Genomic DNA, 15,133 nt, shown 5'->3' with positions numbered 1-15,133 from the left:
AAAACTGTGTGCTTCCATTTTGCTGTGCATGAAGAATCAAATTCAAATAATGTTGACAACCACCAAAGCTGGATTTGAGACAAGATGAAATAGGAGGTTGGGCCTATTAACTTTTACATGATTTGAACATAGAGACATTGCTACTTGTTCTCATGAGTCTGCTGCATAGTCCACCCTAATCTTTCACCCCTTTATCAAGAATTTGTTTATCTCTGTCTTGCCTCTGCTTCCACCATCAGTTGAGGAAGAGAGGGTTCTGAAGGTACATGATCTCAGAATGGGGAGGGGTGGTCCAGAAGAATGGCTTATCTCCCTGAAAGGGTACCCCCTTATTTTTGAACATGATTCTTAGTTCTAGATTGTCCTACAGGTAGAAACATTATATCCCCCATTCTGTCAAAACCTTTTAGTATCATCTTTGTTCAGTCAAGTTGATCCTACCACTTTTAAACTCGAGTAGATACAAGCCTGGCCCATATAATCATTCCTCAATAGATAACCTACCCTGTTGTAGGCATAAATCCAGTAAATCTGTTAATAGCTTCCTTGCTTAACTATAACATTGGTTTATTATTGTCATGTGAAGAAATACAGTGAAAGGCTGTTTTACATGTCATCCAGACAGATCCTGCCGAACATAATTACGTCGACATAGTAAAAAGGAAATGCAGAATGCAGTGTTGCAGAAAATAAAATGCAAGTCGGCAAATAGAGTATAAGGGCCATGAAGAGTTAGATTGGGAGATCAAGAGTTTATCTTGTAGAAGCTGTCCTTGTGTCTGGTTCAGGCTCTCATACTTCTGTATCTCCTGCCGAATGGGAGAGGAGAGAAGAGAGACGTACTGTACAGAGAGCATTTCAGGTGTTGTTTCACTAGTGTCCAACGCAACTCTTGTTTCCATTTCCCTCAAATAATTAATATTCTATTAGCCTTGCTGTACCTGTGTACTAGCCATTTGTGAACTTCTCCATTTTCACCTCGTTTGCACAGTTTGCGAGTAAACCTTGACATGGGAAAAGCAGCCTATGGTTGGATGATCATGAGAGATGATAACATTCCAGGCACAGTAGTCCGGACAAGCACAATACCAGAAGAACTAGGACGTTTAGTTTACTTATTAACAGATAAGACAGGTAATGTTGATGTCATCTCTTGAGATTGCCACATTTCTGAAATTTCAACTCCTGCCTTTTGAATGAAATAGGTTGTTGCAGATCTGAAATTTTGAATAATACTGACTATAATTCTTTGAGGTGCAACACCTGGATAATGTTGTAGGTAAATCAAAGTATGAACCAAAAATTCAAAGTGTTTGCTTTATAGCTAACAAACTGTCATACACAGTATATACAGAACAGTTTTGTGAAAATGGTAAATAACTTATTTAGTGGCTTTCACTTTTTAGTTTAAACAAAATTGCCTGAAAGTGCATCTTTTTATTCTCCATTCCTGTGTGCGTTAACTACTACTAATAATATCTTATTATTTTTTAATCACTACTTTTTTGAACGATTTATTCTTTTCCCTTTTATTTAATGGCTGTGTAAAAGGAAGCTGCCTTTCAGTATTCTCCAGAATAAGGTCCTTGAAATAGTCCCTTTGAGCAATGACTCCACCCAACCCCAAACCCCCCACCCCAGGTCCTGTTCTCTGTGTTGTTCATGCCATTGGCACTTTATTCGACAACTTCCTACATGTTTGCTTGTCCTTTACATCCATGGATTGTGCCAGTGGATTGGAATTCTCTGGTCATCTATGCTTCATCCCAACTCTTATTCAGTGTATCTTGCACCTTGATTTTACCAAGAGCTTCCCTACAGGTAGTTCCATTGTGGCTTTTATTAACTCCTGTGTGGAAAGTCCAGCTCTCTGCCCTGTGTATTACGAATATGAGCTTTCTCACATAGAAGGTTTTGTTCCTGTGGCAGCTGGTTCCCATATTATGCACCTCTAATTAAGCCAAAGGTAGCTTCTCAACCATACAGTACCTCTTGCAATATACTGTCTTGCCTGAACAACCCCATTTACGAATCTTGCCCTAGAATTTTTTTCTTCTTCCCCTAGCCACCTTGCATACCTGTACCTTTCTCTCCAACCTTTGAGTCACCATTCATAACTAAACCTTTCTACCATCGTTTTGCTCAGCCAATATCCTGTCTCCTCTGCTAGTAAGCAGTAAAACATCTTCTGTAATCTATATCTGTTTCCCTGTATGCTCCCATTATCACTAGAAACTGTTGTCTAAATTTTGCTGCAGAATGTTCAAAAGTTCAAAGTAAATTTATCATTAAAGTAAATGTATGTCATTCTGAGATTCATTTTCTTACGGATATTCAAAATAAATACAAAGAACCAACAAGAAAGTAAGCACAGTGGATTCTGATTAATTGGGCATCGATTACATGGGACAGACACTTACTTGGAACAACTCTTAAAGAAAATCTAATCGAGAAAATAGCCGGGATTCCTTATGTTTATTTGTGACACTGTGTTGCTTAATTGGGCTAGAAGACTGTTATGAAGATTTTCTAGCTAGCGTGGCTGTGAGACTCTGCACTGCTTAGAGCAAACAGTTTTTAAATGGTGTCAGTTGTGTGTGTTTCTGTTCAGAAAGTAGTGATTTTTGTCGCTGATATTTGGCAAGAAATAAGCAGCAAAGCAACTGGGAAGTGTTTAGCTCACTGTGGTTTCAAGCGTTCTGGCTTGGAGATGCCAAAAAAGGCCTTTAGACATTATAAAGAGAACAGCTTTTAAAAAGCGCCAGTTGCGTGTACCTATGTTGTTATCCATTTGGGCTGATGGATGCTGATTCAAAAGGCAGTGATTTTGTTTTTTTTTATTTTGACTTTGTGCAGAAAGGCAATGAAGGTAGTTTGTTATCTGCACTATGTGTTTGCACTGATTTTGTTCATTTACAGTCAACCAAAAGAACATGGCAGTGATGAATTCTTCCACCGACAACTACTTGAACTAATGCAGTGTTATAATACTATAGTAGTATTTGTGGTGTTCTAATTTGTTCTGTATTTCACTTAAATATATAATTTGTTACTTTGCTAAATGGTAGTTTGTCTTTGTTATGCATTTTAAATGTTTCCATGAAACCAGCTAATTTGGAGCAGTCACTTAATTGGGCCAAAATGTGCTGGCCCTAATGTGCCCCAATTAACTGAAATCCACTGAATCAAGAGCCTGAGATGAAGAATTCTTGAAAGTGAGTCCATAGGTTGTGGGAATAGTTCAGTGTTGAAGTGAGTGAAGTTGATAGATGTTTTCCCCTCTGATTTAAGAGCCTGATGGTTGAGGAGCAATAACTGTTCCTGAACTTGGTGGTGTGAGACCTAAGGCTGCTGTACCTCCTTCCTGATAGCACCAACATGGAGAGGGAATGGCCTGAATGATGGGAGGTCCCTATGATGGATGCTGCTTTCCTGCAATAGCGCTTCATGTAGATATTCTCAATGGTGGAGAGAGCTTCACCCATGATGAACTGGGCTGTTTCCAATACTTTTTGTAGGCTTTTCCATTCAAGGGAACTGATGTTTCCATACCAGGCCATGATGCAACCAGTCAATATACTCTCCATTTATTGAAGTTTGTCAGAGTTTTAGATGACATGCTGAATTGTTACAAACTTGTAAGGAAGTAGAGGTGCTGCTGTGCTTTCTTTGTAATGGCAGTTACGTTCTAGACTCAGGATAAACCCTCTGAAGTGATAAAGCCAAGGTATTTAAAGTTGCTGCCCCATCCACCTCTGACCCCTCAATGAGGACTGGTTCGTGGACTTCCTGCTGTAGTCAATTAGCTTCTTGGTCTTGCTGGTATTGAGTGAGATGTTGTTGTGACACCACTCAACCAGGTTTTCAATTTCCCTCCTATAGACTGATTCATCAACACCTTTGATTCAGCCAGCCACAGAGGTGTTATCAGCAAACCTAAATATGACATTGAAGCCATGCTTAGCCTTACAGTCATAAGTATAAAGCGTATAGAGCAACCTTGTGGTGCACCTGTGCTGTTGGTGACTGTGGAAGTATTGTTGCCAATCTGAACTGACTGGGGTTTGCAAGTGATGAAATAGAGGATCCAATTGCACGAGGAGGTCTTGAGGCCTAGGAGTTGGAGCTCATTGATTAGCTTTGAGGGGATGATGGTATTGAATGCCAAACTTGTAGTCAGTGAAAAGCATCCTGATGTGTGCACCTTCACTGTCCGTGTGTTCCTGGGTTGAGTGAAGCGTCAATGAATGTTAAAGCAAGTGTCACCCCAAATTTGGTTCTTTAATTTCTTAGGCCAGGAATTAAATTGTAACAGGATTTTTTTGGTGTCTGGTTGTTTCACATTAATTGATGAAGATTTTTTAAGGAAAATTAAAAGTCTGAAAACTTGCAGTTAAATTTCATTAACAGTGCAATTTCTGTCTAGTTTATTAACCAAAATAAATGTTAATTGGAGCAAACTCCTGTTTTGCATCTTTTCGTAGCTTCCTGAAACAGAATTGCCATCAGTATCTATACAGAATTTAAGTTGTTGGGTCTGAGGAGTATTGCAGTCTATCTTAATTGCAAGGTAGCTCTTTGTATGACTGCAAATTGGGTTTGTGCTTCATCAGTAAGCATTCTGACAAGAAGCGTCCATCATTTTGGCTTGCTCATTTGCCATGGCAGAATAGAAAATGAAGTGTCCCAATAATTACATTATAGTTTCCTTATTGTAGGACAAGAAAGCAATGTGGTATAATTAGGTTTGATTGGAGAGCATGTTTCCGGTAAGATCTGAAATTAATGATGTTGCTATAGTGACACATCTGCGACCACCAGTGCGTGAAACATAAAGTAATTCATTTGACAAGAGAAGACATCTGTTAACTGTGAGGATGCAGAGCATATTGACACTGACCTGAAATACTAGATGTTATGTGATAAATGAATAAATGGTGCTGAAACAAGAGGACAGATAATTTGTACTTAATCTGCAAGTAGAGCTTTAATCTTCCCACTGCTTGCTTTTGATAAAGCTATTGTTTAAGAACAATGCAGTGGAGAGCTCATAACTTTTAAATGGTAACTGTGGGTGAACCCTAATGATGCAATAAATTAATCCCAGTGTCAATGGATTTATCTCCATTGTATTATGAAGTCATTAGTGGTACAAACAGCTGGAACAACTTCTTTGATAAATGAATATTGTAGGCAATAATTATACCTTTAGCATTTCCAAAATTGGCATTCTTTTACAGGTGGCAGCACAAAATCTGTTTCATGTACATCATCTACATATTTTATCTCAATAAATAACTGACATCAAGGGAGTTCTAATGAAAAGGCTAAACTGCATGATAGTGGAGTGATGAGTTAAGTGATTCATTAATAATGTTTAATGCTGTATTTATTTGTTTTCAATATGGGGTCAGTTTATCAGATGGACTTGGTGATTAGTTCCTATGTACATGTGAAAATTTCACAGAGGAAATGAGCCCGTCCCATCAAGTGCTGGCATCTTGCCTGACTCTGTGTGGGTGCATTCTGCTCAGAGTAAAGAGTTGCTTCCATATAACCTTGAAATGCTATGATCTGCTTAGAATTAACATAAAGCAATAAGTAAGTCCTAAGTTTAGTTGGTTGTTTTTACAATAGCATTTTCCCCAACATTTCACTGATTTATACAGTAATGACTAGCATAGTATGTGCTGAAATATCTGTCTAAAAGAGCTTCTGTCTCATGTAGGTGCTTCATCTGTGTGTCAAGAATGATTAATTTCAGGAATGCGCTGAATGAGAACTGGTACGCCTCAAATTCCTAAAATTGATTTTCGTCCTCTAATGCCATTATTAGTAGTTTAATAAAATATTTGGAATAAATTTTGGTCAATTCATCTGACACTTAAACTGGAATAATCAGAATCAATTTTAATATCACCAGCATTTGTCATAAGATTTGTTGTATTCTGGCAGCAGTGCATTGCAATACATAATAAGAACTATAAATTACAATGAGAAGTATATATTCTGTGTATATCAATTAAATATATTAAGTTAGTTAAGTAGTGCAAAATAAGAAGGAAAAATACTGAGTTAATGTTCATAGGTTCATTTTCCATTCAGAAATCCGATGACAGAGAGGAAGAAGCTGTTCCTAAAATGTTGAGTGTGTGTCTTTAGGCCTCTGTACCTCCTCCTTGATGGTAGCAATGACAAGAGGGCATGTCGTGGGTGATGGCGGTCCTTAATGATGGATGTCACCTTGTTGAGGCATCGCCTTTTGAACGTGTCCTCGATGATGGCGAGGCTTGTGCCCATGGTGGGACTGGCTGAGCTTACAACTTTCTCCATATTTTCCAATCTTGTGCAGTGAACCCTGCATACCTGATGGTGATGCAACTAGTTAGAATGCCATGGTACATCTGTAGAAATTTGCAAGTGTCTATGGTGACATACCAATTATCCTCAAACTCCTAATGAAATTCCTTCTTTGCAATTGCATCAATATATTAGGCCCAGGTAGATCCTCAGAGACGTTAACACCCAAGTTCTTGAAACTGCTCAACCTTTCCACTTCTGATCCTTTGATACAGACTGGTGTATGTTCCTTTTACTCGCTCTTCCTGAAGTTCACAATAAATTCCTTGGTCTTACTAATATTGAATGCAAGGTTATTGTTACAACACCACTCAACCAACCAATCTATTCAACCACCTCATCACCCCTTGAAATTCTGCCAACAATGCTGAAGTCTAACTATTATGTATTCATAATAAAAGACACTTCAGCCCACAGATCCATGCCTACCTAGTACCCACCCAGTCATCAAGTACCCACCTATACTAAGTCTATTTTATTCTCCCCTATTCACATTAATACATACAGCCCCAGATTCTATCACTCACTTGCAAGTATGGGGGAAATTAAGATGCAACTTGCATCTCTTTTGCTTGTGGAAGGAAACCAGAATGCCCAAAGAAAACCCTTGCATTCACAAAGAGAACATGTGGACTCCACATGGACAGCACCAGAGGTAAGGATTGAACCAGGGTCTGTGAAGCTATGAGGCAGCAGCTCTATTATACAGCCATACTGCTGTATTCTGTTATTCACTCAGAAGAGTGTGTGCTCAAATCCTGCTCAAAGGACATGTCTTCTTTCTCTGGCCTTACAGCTGTTTAGATGTGCTTTTTTGTAATCAGATACAGTCATTAGTAGGAAATGTTGTATTTCAACCCTATATGGAAAAGATGCTATGATAACATTCAATGAGTTGAGTGGGATGGTTTCTCTTCTGCCTAACCAATTTGTTTTAACAGTACAAATTAAGATCTGATAATTGGTTATTGATGTAAAATAATCAGTTACTTCCCTTTCCACAAATGCTGCTTGATGTGTTTTGCTTCCATTATTTTTCTTTGATGAGTTGTCTGTACAGGCTGAATGATGAGTTATCTTTAATAACAGGTGACTGTATTTTGAAATAATTACTTGAATCTAAAATATTTAGTGAAGTCCAAAGAACGTGCCTTCCTCCATGAGAAAGATATTGGGCTTTGAAGCAAAAGCTCAACCTACCAAACAGCATCCATAGAAAGCGAAAACAATGAATGTTTTGGCCCCTTCATCAAAACTTTCAGATTTCAACATCTGCTCTTTCACTTTCCAAACTTTGAAGTTTGCTATGTTAACTATCAGATTATTCTAATCTTTTAATGGTTACACAACTGATATCAGTAACGTGCACTGGGAGGGAGAAATAATTTTACCTTACAGTAGTTCATTTGGCTTTTAATGGCATTATGAACGATGCCAGATTCAGGTGAAAGATGGCATTTAGAATGTAGTTGGGAGTAAAGGTAATTATGGAGATGTGGGAAGAAAGGGCTTTTAGTATATGACAGATGATCGTATGTCTTCATGGCAGTATTTTAGGAATGAAGCAGAACTCTGTCATGGATGCATTCAAAATGTAATCAAAATTTCTTTTAAAACGTTTTGGAAATGCTAAGAAGCTTCCCAAGAAGGGAAAATCTAGTAACCACCAGTATCTGAGTCATGCCCTTCAGATATGTCACCAATACCATCTCTAAATACTGTCTTTCACTTGGATCATTAATTTACATGTTTGTACGTTTGTATCTTGTTACAGATCTGTGTTTGCAAAAGTTATTTTTCATGGTGCATTGTTTACAACGGCAATCAATGTTCTTCTGAATATCTTGCTTTGAATTGAGTCGTGCCATATATGAAAATATATGGCATGGCCCAATGATGTACTAGCTTCTGTCTGTACTCTGGACTAGATCTTTATTTTTCTATCATCTCTTCAGAAGTGTGCAGAGCTAATATTTGGTGTGATATTCCCAGATTTCTTACATTGCTTTCCTTCAAGTACAGAACAAATACAAGAATAAACTTAATTATTATCTGTGCAACTTGACGTAAGATTGAGTAAGTAATGATAGTTTATTGCGGTGTTTTTCATAACTCAAAGGCCCAAAATGATTCACAGCTTCCAAATTATTCCTTTGAAGTGATTATTTGTTATTGAGTGATTAAATGCAATGACCAGTTTACATGCAGCAACATGATATGAATTAGCGTTTGTTTACTTGCTGGCCTCTGTTTAGGATTAGGATTCAGCCCAGGCACTGAGAGACTATTCTTCATGGAATTGTGTCATTGAATTATGTATACCACCTTCATGAGATTTTTAGCAGATCAGTGCAGGTTCTCCCTTCTGTGGTGTATTTAGTATTTCAGAAATATTGTAAATATATTGTTTGATTAAGCTTTCTTTGTTTCTTTACATAATTCATTATGGGTTATATGTAAGAAGTATGTGAATAGCATACATCATTACGCCACCATGTCATATGTGAGTGCAATACTGAAAGAAAAACTAGGTGGACAGACATGTTCCAGCTCTCATGTTTCTCTCTCGATTAGTTTCTGGGGTTAGAAAATATAAGTTTTATTTTTTGGAAGAGGAGCGAGTCGGTTGAGTTTAAAACCAAAAGGCAGAAATCAGACGAAATTCACAGGCTCAAAAATAGTGAGTACTGGGTAATAACAAAGCAGAAATGGCTAGTTACATCAGAAAGATAGATGCATTCGATTGCATAAACACATGTGTGTACTGAACAAATTCAGCAATATTTTGAAGCAAATGAAATAGCCAATAAACAAAGTGCCAATGTTACTGAGTGCATTTGGTGGAAAAGCATACAGTTTGCTTAGAAGTTAACTGCTCCAACCAAATCAGCCGAAATATTGTGAATGAAATGCAGGAATATTGTGAATGAAATGCAGGAACATTGAGAACCAAAACCATTGTTAATTCCAGAACGCTTTAGGTTTCATATGCAGAATCATAAGGAAGGGGAGTTCATTTCAGTGCACATGACTGAACTGAAGAAATTGTCCAAGAATTGTCACTTAAGTGATCAGCTTAATAATGTAGTGAGAGGTCATTTAGTTTGTGTTATCTTATAAGAAACATTCAAAAATGGCTCCTAACTGAAGCACAACTCACATTTAAAAGATCAGTTGAAATTGCTGTATCCGTGGAAATAGCAGCCAGAGTTGCAAGTGAGTTGCAGTCAGGAATGAAAGTGAGCATGATCAAAATTGCAACATTTGAACAGAAACCTGCCTGGCTGAATAGTTCGTGTTACCATTGTGCCAGGGGCCTGTTACACCAGGCCAATGTAGGTTTAAATGCAAAACTTGCAGAAAATGCAACAAAGTAGGACACATACAAAGAGCATGTTGGGCAGATAAAAATAAATGAACTGCGCAGGGAAGAGTAAAAGATAAAAAATAAAGTTGCAGTTTCAAAAAGAGCACTAATGTGCAAGCGGTTTATGAAAATCTGATAATGATGGGAGTGACACAGGACTGAGTAGTCTTGAGATTTATAACGTGGAAACTAACGAGAAAAGTAATATGCCTTACACCAGAAGTGAGCGACAAATTGACTAAAATGAAATTGGACACTGGCTGAACTATTTCTGCCATAAAAAATGACTTTGAATGATATTCCAAAGATACCTGCAGATATCCAACTAAAAGGTTACACTGGAGTAAAGGTAATTCCTGTGGGATTGACATTTGTAACAGTGTACATTGGGTTTGTATGTGATTAAAAACTGGAGGGCCAATATTGTGGGATCATGAATGGCTGAGACAACTGCAACTTGATTGGAGATCCGTCCATAATTTGCATGCCACATGCCCTCTAATAGAGTCAACTGAAAGCAAATTAAGAAAGGCACTAGATGATGCCACAGCAGTGTTCAAGGGTGGCATTGGAAAGCTCAAACATATCAAGATAGTGTTAAATGAAAAGTTTTACAAAACCTGTCTGGTTCCCTATCCCATCTGTGATAAAGTAGTCAGTAAGCTAAATCACATGGAGGCTGAAGGAGTTCTTTCCAAGGTTGAGTGGAACCCATGGGCAACAGCAATGGTCTCAGTAGCCAAGAAAAATGAGCCTTGTCAGGATCTGTGGTGATGTAAGGTCACCATCAACCCAGTACTGAAGGTAGATCAATACCCTCTGGCTAGGATAGAGCATATCTTTGCAAACCTTTCTAGAGGAAAGCAGTTCATAAAAATGGACCTAGCTGAGGCCTACCTACAGATGGAGATGGGTGAAGAATCAAAAGTGTTTCTCACCTTAAACACACACCAATATCTTTATCACTATAATAGGCTTATTTTTGGAGTAGAATCTGCTGCTGCACTCTGGCAGGAAGCTAATGACCAGGTGCTGCAAGGCTGCCCGGGCACTCAGTGTTACCTGAATGAAATCATTTGTTACCAATAAGAATGACAAGGGATATCTCCACAATCTCAAGACTGTTGAAAAGATTAGAAGATTAAGGGCTCCAAACAAGTTGTGAATTCTTTAAATCAAGTATCACTTACTGTGGTCACCACATTGACACACAAGAATTACGAGTCTGCTAAGACAGTTCAAGCCATGGTGGATGCCCCAAGGTCCAAAGGACACGTCTCAGTTGCAGTCTTTCTTAGGTTTTCTGAATTACTGTAACATGTTCCTGCTAAACCTGGGTACTGTGCTCCTTCCTTTGAACACCTTATTGCAGATTGGGAAGAAATGGCAATGGACAAAGCAATGTGAGGAGGCTTTCCAAAAGGCAAAGGAAATGGTGACCTGGTACTCATATTATAATTCATATCATCCAGTGATGCTTTTCTTATGATACAGGTGCAGTTATATCCAATTTCATTACCATTGCACTGAAAAGTTGCACACAGATTGGCAGAGAGGCCTTGAATCTGGTTTGCGGTGTGAAAGGTTTCAACCAGTACTTATACACGTGAGAGAGTTTACCCTCATTACCGATCATCAACTACTAGTGTCCATTTCAATCCACAGAAAGGTGTTCCTCTAATACCAGTGTCATGAATGCGGAGATGGGCTCTGTTTCTTGAGAACACAATTCCAAGATCAAATTCAAGAGGACAATTAATCATGATTGCTGATGGATTGTCCACTTTACCCTTGGAAAAAAAGAAATGCCTGAAAAATTTACAAAAAAAGACACTCCTGTTGGCGTACTTTCCCTAATGCAAATCAAAAGTCTCCCTATAACGGCAGAGATGATCCAAAGAGAAACCAGAAAATAAAAATTGTTTCAGGTCTACATTGCATCCCAAAACTTTCATTCTCCCCCCCCCCCTTTCTTTTTTACCAGCATCAGGATGAATTTGCCCTTGACAGGTTTAATTTATGTGGGGATTGAGTGTTGATGTATCATCCAAGTTGAGAGCTAAAGTGTTGGAGGAACTACACGTTGGCCATCTAGGTGCGGTCAAAATGGAAGTATTGGCTGGAAGCTTTGTCTGGTGATCTGCAATAGAATAGGCAATTGAGCAGCTTGCCATACACTGTTTGGGAAGCCAACACATCCAGAGCATGCTAAGAATAGTGCCTCTCCATCCCTGGGACTGGCCTGCATTGTCCTGACAGAGGATTCATGTGTATCTTGCCAGACCATTCATGGCATAAGTTTCTTGGTGGTAGTGGATGCAGCTGCAAAGTGACCTGAAATGTCCCTAATAGCCTCCACTACAGCCCCAGGCACTGTTGATTTTTTTTTAGAAGCCTTTTCTTAAGGTCTGGTGTTCTAGAACATTTAGCCACTGACAATATACCACAGTTCGTTGCAGAACAGTTTCTGTAATTGCTGAAAATAAATAGAATAAGACATATTACATCTGCACCATACCACCCTGCTACATTTGGCTTGGTGGAAAGGTTTGTCCAGAGCCTAAAAAAACACACTGCGAGCATTGTCAGCAGAACACACTACACTGACGCTGACAACCCACAACTCACCAGCTATGCTGTTCCTGGACCGTCCCTTGTGTTCATGTTTGGATATCCTCATGTCTAGTCTCAGAAGTAGTATGCAGGACAAACAGCTGGGGCAAATTGAAGACTCCTCAAACAAGGAGGCTTGATGTTTCACTCCTGGACAAGCAGTCCTGGCAAGGGACTACAGAGGTGATCAAAAGAGGTACTCGGAAGGATAAAGGACAAAATTGGACCACTCTCCCACACAGTGGAGATTGCATCTAATGTCATATGGGGATGACACGTCAATATGTTCAGGAGAGCAGCATCAGTTGTTATAGAAGAAAGGTGTCCAGAGCTATCAGAGCTACTTCCTGCAGTCTCAGAGTTTGTTTCAAAGCCACAAGTCTTACCTGCCAAGCATAGTGACCTCCACCACCCTATGTCAGGAAAGAAGTTATTGTAAGAAATCTTGCACATCGATTAGATCTTTAGGTCTGAATGGGTCAATTTACAATGCTATGCTGTACATGATTAAAGAGCAATTCATTACAATGAGTTGAGGTTCATTCTATTATGAGTTGGAATTTATAGCTAAGCAGGGAGGAGTGTAGTAGTGTATTTAATACATTTAAGTATTTAAGTGTATTTAAGTAATATTTGAGTAATGTAAATATATTTGATTAAGCAAGCTTTGTTAACATAATTCATTATGGGTTATATGTATGAAATACGTGAATGGCGTACATAATTACGTCATCACGTCATATGCTATGTGATCGCCTCATGAATTGAAAAACTAAGTAAACAGGCACATACCGGCTCCCATGTTTTTCTTTCAATTAGTTTCTGGAGTTACAACACATCACAGTTCGGCTGCTGGGGATCAGATGCTGAAATTTGAAGTGGGCTTGACCCCAGTGTTTGATTAAGAGAATGGTTATTATTAAGCAAAACTGTAACAATTAAAATGCATGACACACTTGTACAAATCACAAGCCCCTGTAGCCATGTACTTTACTGAAAATCCACAGCTATATCACTGGCTTAGTAGCCTTCTGTTTCATGCAGTAATATTCAGCATTCACTTTCCTACCTCTCTGCCCATGCTGTATAAATGAGAATTTAACCTTTTAGGGAAACAATTTCAGTTAAGAATGTAAATGTGTCATTAATCTACAAACACAGGAAAATAAAACATTTTTCTGTTTCCACAAAACTTAAGGAATATGACATTTGCTTGCGTGAATATGTCAATTTAGAATTTGATTGGTATAGTTGAGTTAGCATTTGATTTTCAACATTTCATTTTATTAGTTTGTCTTGCATTACACAACTATTTTAAAAATGAATTGAGAAAAAATTGCATTGTTTTTGAATCTTGAATCGAAAACCTTCCAACTTGTTAATATTGAAATATTATGACCATTTTCCAGTTTTTACTAGATTATCAGAGTGAGGGCTAATTCTTTCTAACAGGGTGACAAGGGAAGTTGTTAAAATGCATCACTGTCCTGCTGTTGTGCACTTCCTAGCAACTGGTTAGAAAGATACAGAGAGATTCCTCAGAATAATTTGTTCAGTCTTTGTATATTTAAGTGGGTGTAAGGAACAGAACTAAAGAATTAGCAGGGAATGTGGGGTTTTAAAAAAAAGTTTATGATAGAGGAAAGCTGTTATATTAATTTTCTGCTCATAGGTGTCCTTCAGTAATTTTATTTCATCCTGATGTTTACGGGAAATTCTTCACTCTTGACACTTCAGGGATCCGCTGCCTATTGTCAGGGCAGCCAGTAAACTGTCAAACCAGCCAATTAATTAGCTGTTTTAATCACATGGCTGTGGATCTGACTTTGATTGACACAGGGGTGGTTGTTTACAAGCTATTTTGGCGACTAAAGTAGAAATAGTGAAGAGTTGAACTCTGCTCAGTGTGCAAGTACTGCCCCCTCCCCAACGCTAACCCCAGCAAAATGAGAGATGAATTAATTATTTGGAGAGGACATTTTAAATTTTAAATGCAGCATGCTGCAGTAGTGATTTATTTTGAATCATATTCAAGATTACCATACTGGTTTTGTGAACGATGCTGCTATTATATATTTAATGACTCTCTCATTGAATATAAAGGGATTCCACTTTTATTTGAGTTTTATTTAAGTGTTACTGCTGTGGATTATAGTTACTTATCACCCAGAAGAAGAAATTCCTGCCCAGCTTTTCTGACCTGTGGATTTAGTTCTCTTTATCTTACAGCTTTCCTTTAATTTTGCATTCATTCAAACATCATTTTGTTATTTCAGTATATAATTTGTGGTTTAGTATGTTTATATAATTGTTATCCATTATATCCAGCAATTTATTGACATAGCATAGCACATTAATATTTAAATTTTTGCTAAAATTAATCAACAACAATGAAAACAGTAGACTATTGTATCCAGAGCAAATTGTGCCATAGAGTTATTTGTATTAGTGTATGGTTATTCAGATCTGAATGAATGTTCTTTATTGAAATGCAATTTGATATAACTAGTAAATTTCGGCAATTGTGCCTACACTGTTCTCTGTGCTTATTGTAGGAACCCTTACACAGAATGAGATGGTATTCAAACGTCTCCACTTGGGCACAGTATCTTACGGGACAGACACAATGGATGAAATACAAAACCATATTATTGGTTCATATGCGCAGGTATATATTTCAGACTTCATTTGAAACAAATTATTCCTATTGTGTATTTAAATGTGAAGAAATTAGTGCTTTAATAGAGTTATTATGGATTTAAACTGAGTGAAAAGTATCTGAAATTCATTTGC

The 15,133-nt window shown here is 38.0% G+C and overlaps 1 protein-coding gene across 3 annotated transcripts in view; it reads left to right on the top strand.

The window, feature by feature from the left end:
- The window catches only part of atp9b (ATPase phospholipid transporting 9B), a 321,211-nt gene that overhangs the window by 224,639 nt on the left and 81,439 nt on the right, over positions 1–15,133 (top strand). For all 3 annotated transcript variants that reach the window (XM_059972582.1, XM_059972575.1, XM_059972567.1), the window contains 2 exons: positions 992–1,134; positions 14,896–15,008. In XM_059972582.1, the coding sequence (XP_059828565.1) occupies positions 992–1,134; positions 14,896–15,008 (256 nt within the window). The remainder of the gene's footprint in view (positions 1–991; positions 1,135–14,895; positions 15,009–15,133) is intronic.

The sequence above is a fragment of the Hypanus sabinus genome, chromosome 1 (genome assembly GCF_030144855.1).
Source record: "Hypanus sabinus isolate sHypSab1 chromosome 1, sHypSab1.hap1, whole genome shotgun sequence".
Taxonomy (NCBI): domain Eukaryota; kingdom Metazoa; phylum Chordata; class Chondrichthyes; order Myliobatiformes; family Dasyatidae; genus Hypanus; species Hypanus sabinus.
This window is presented reverse-complemented; position numbering and strand designations above follow the sequence as displayed.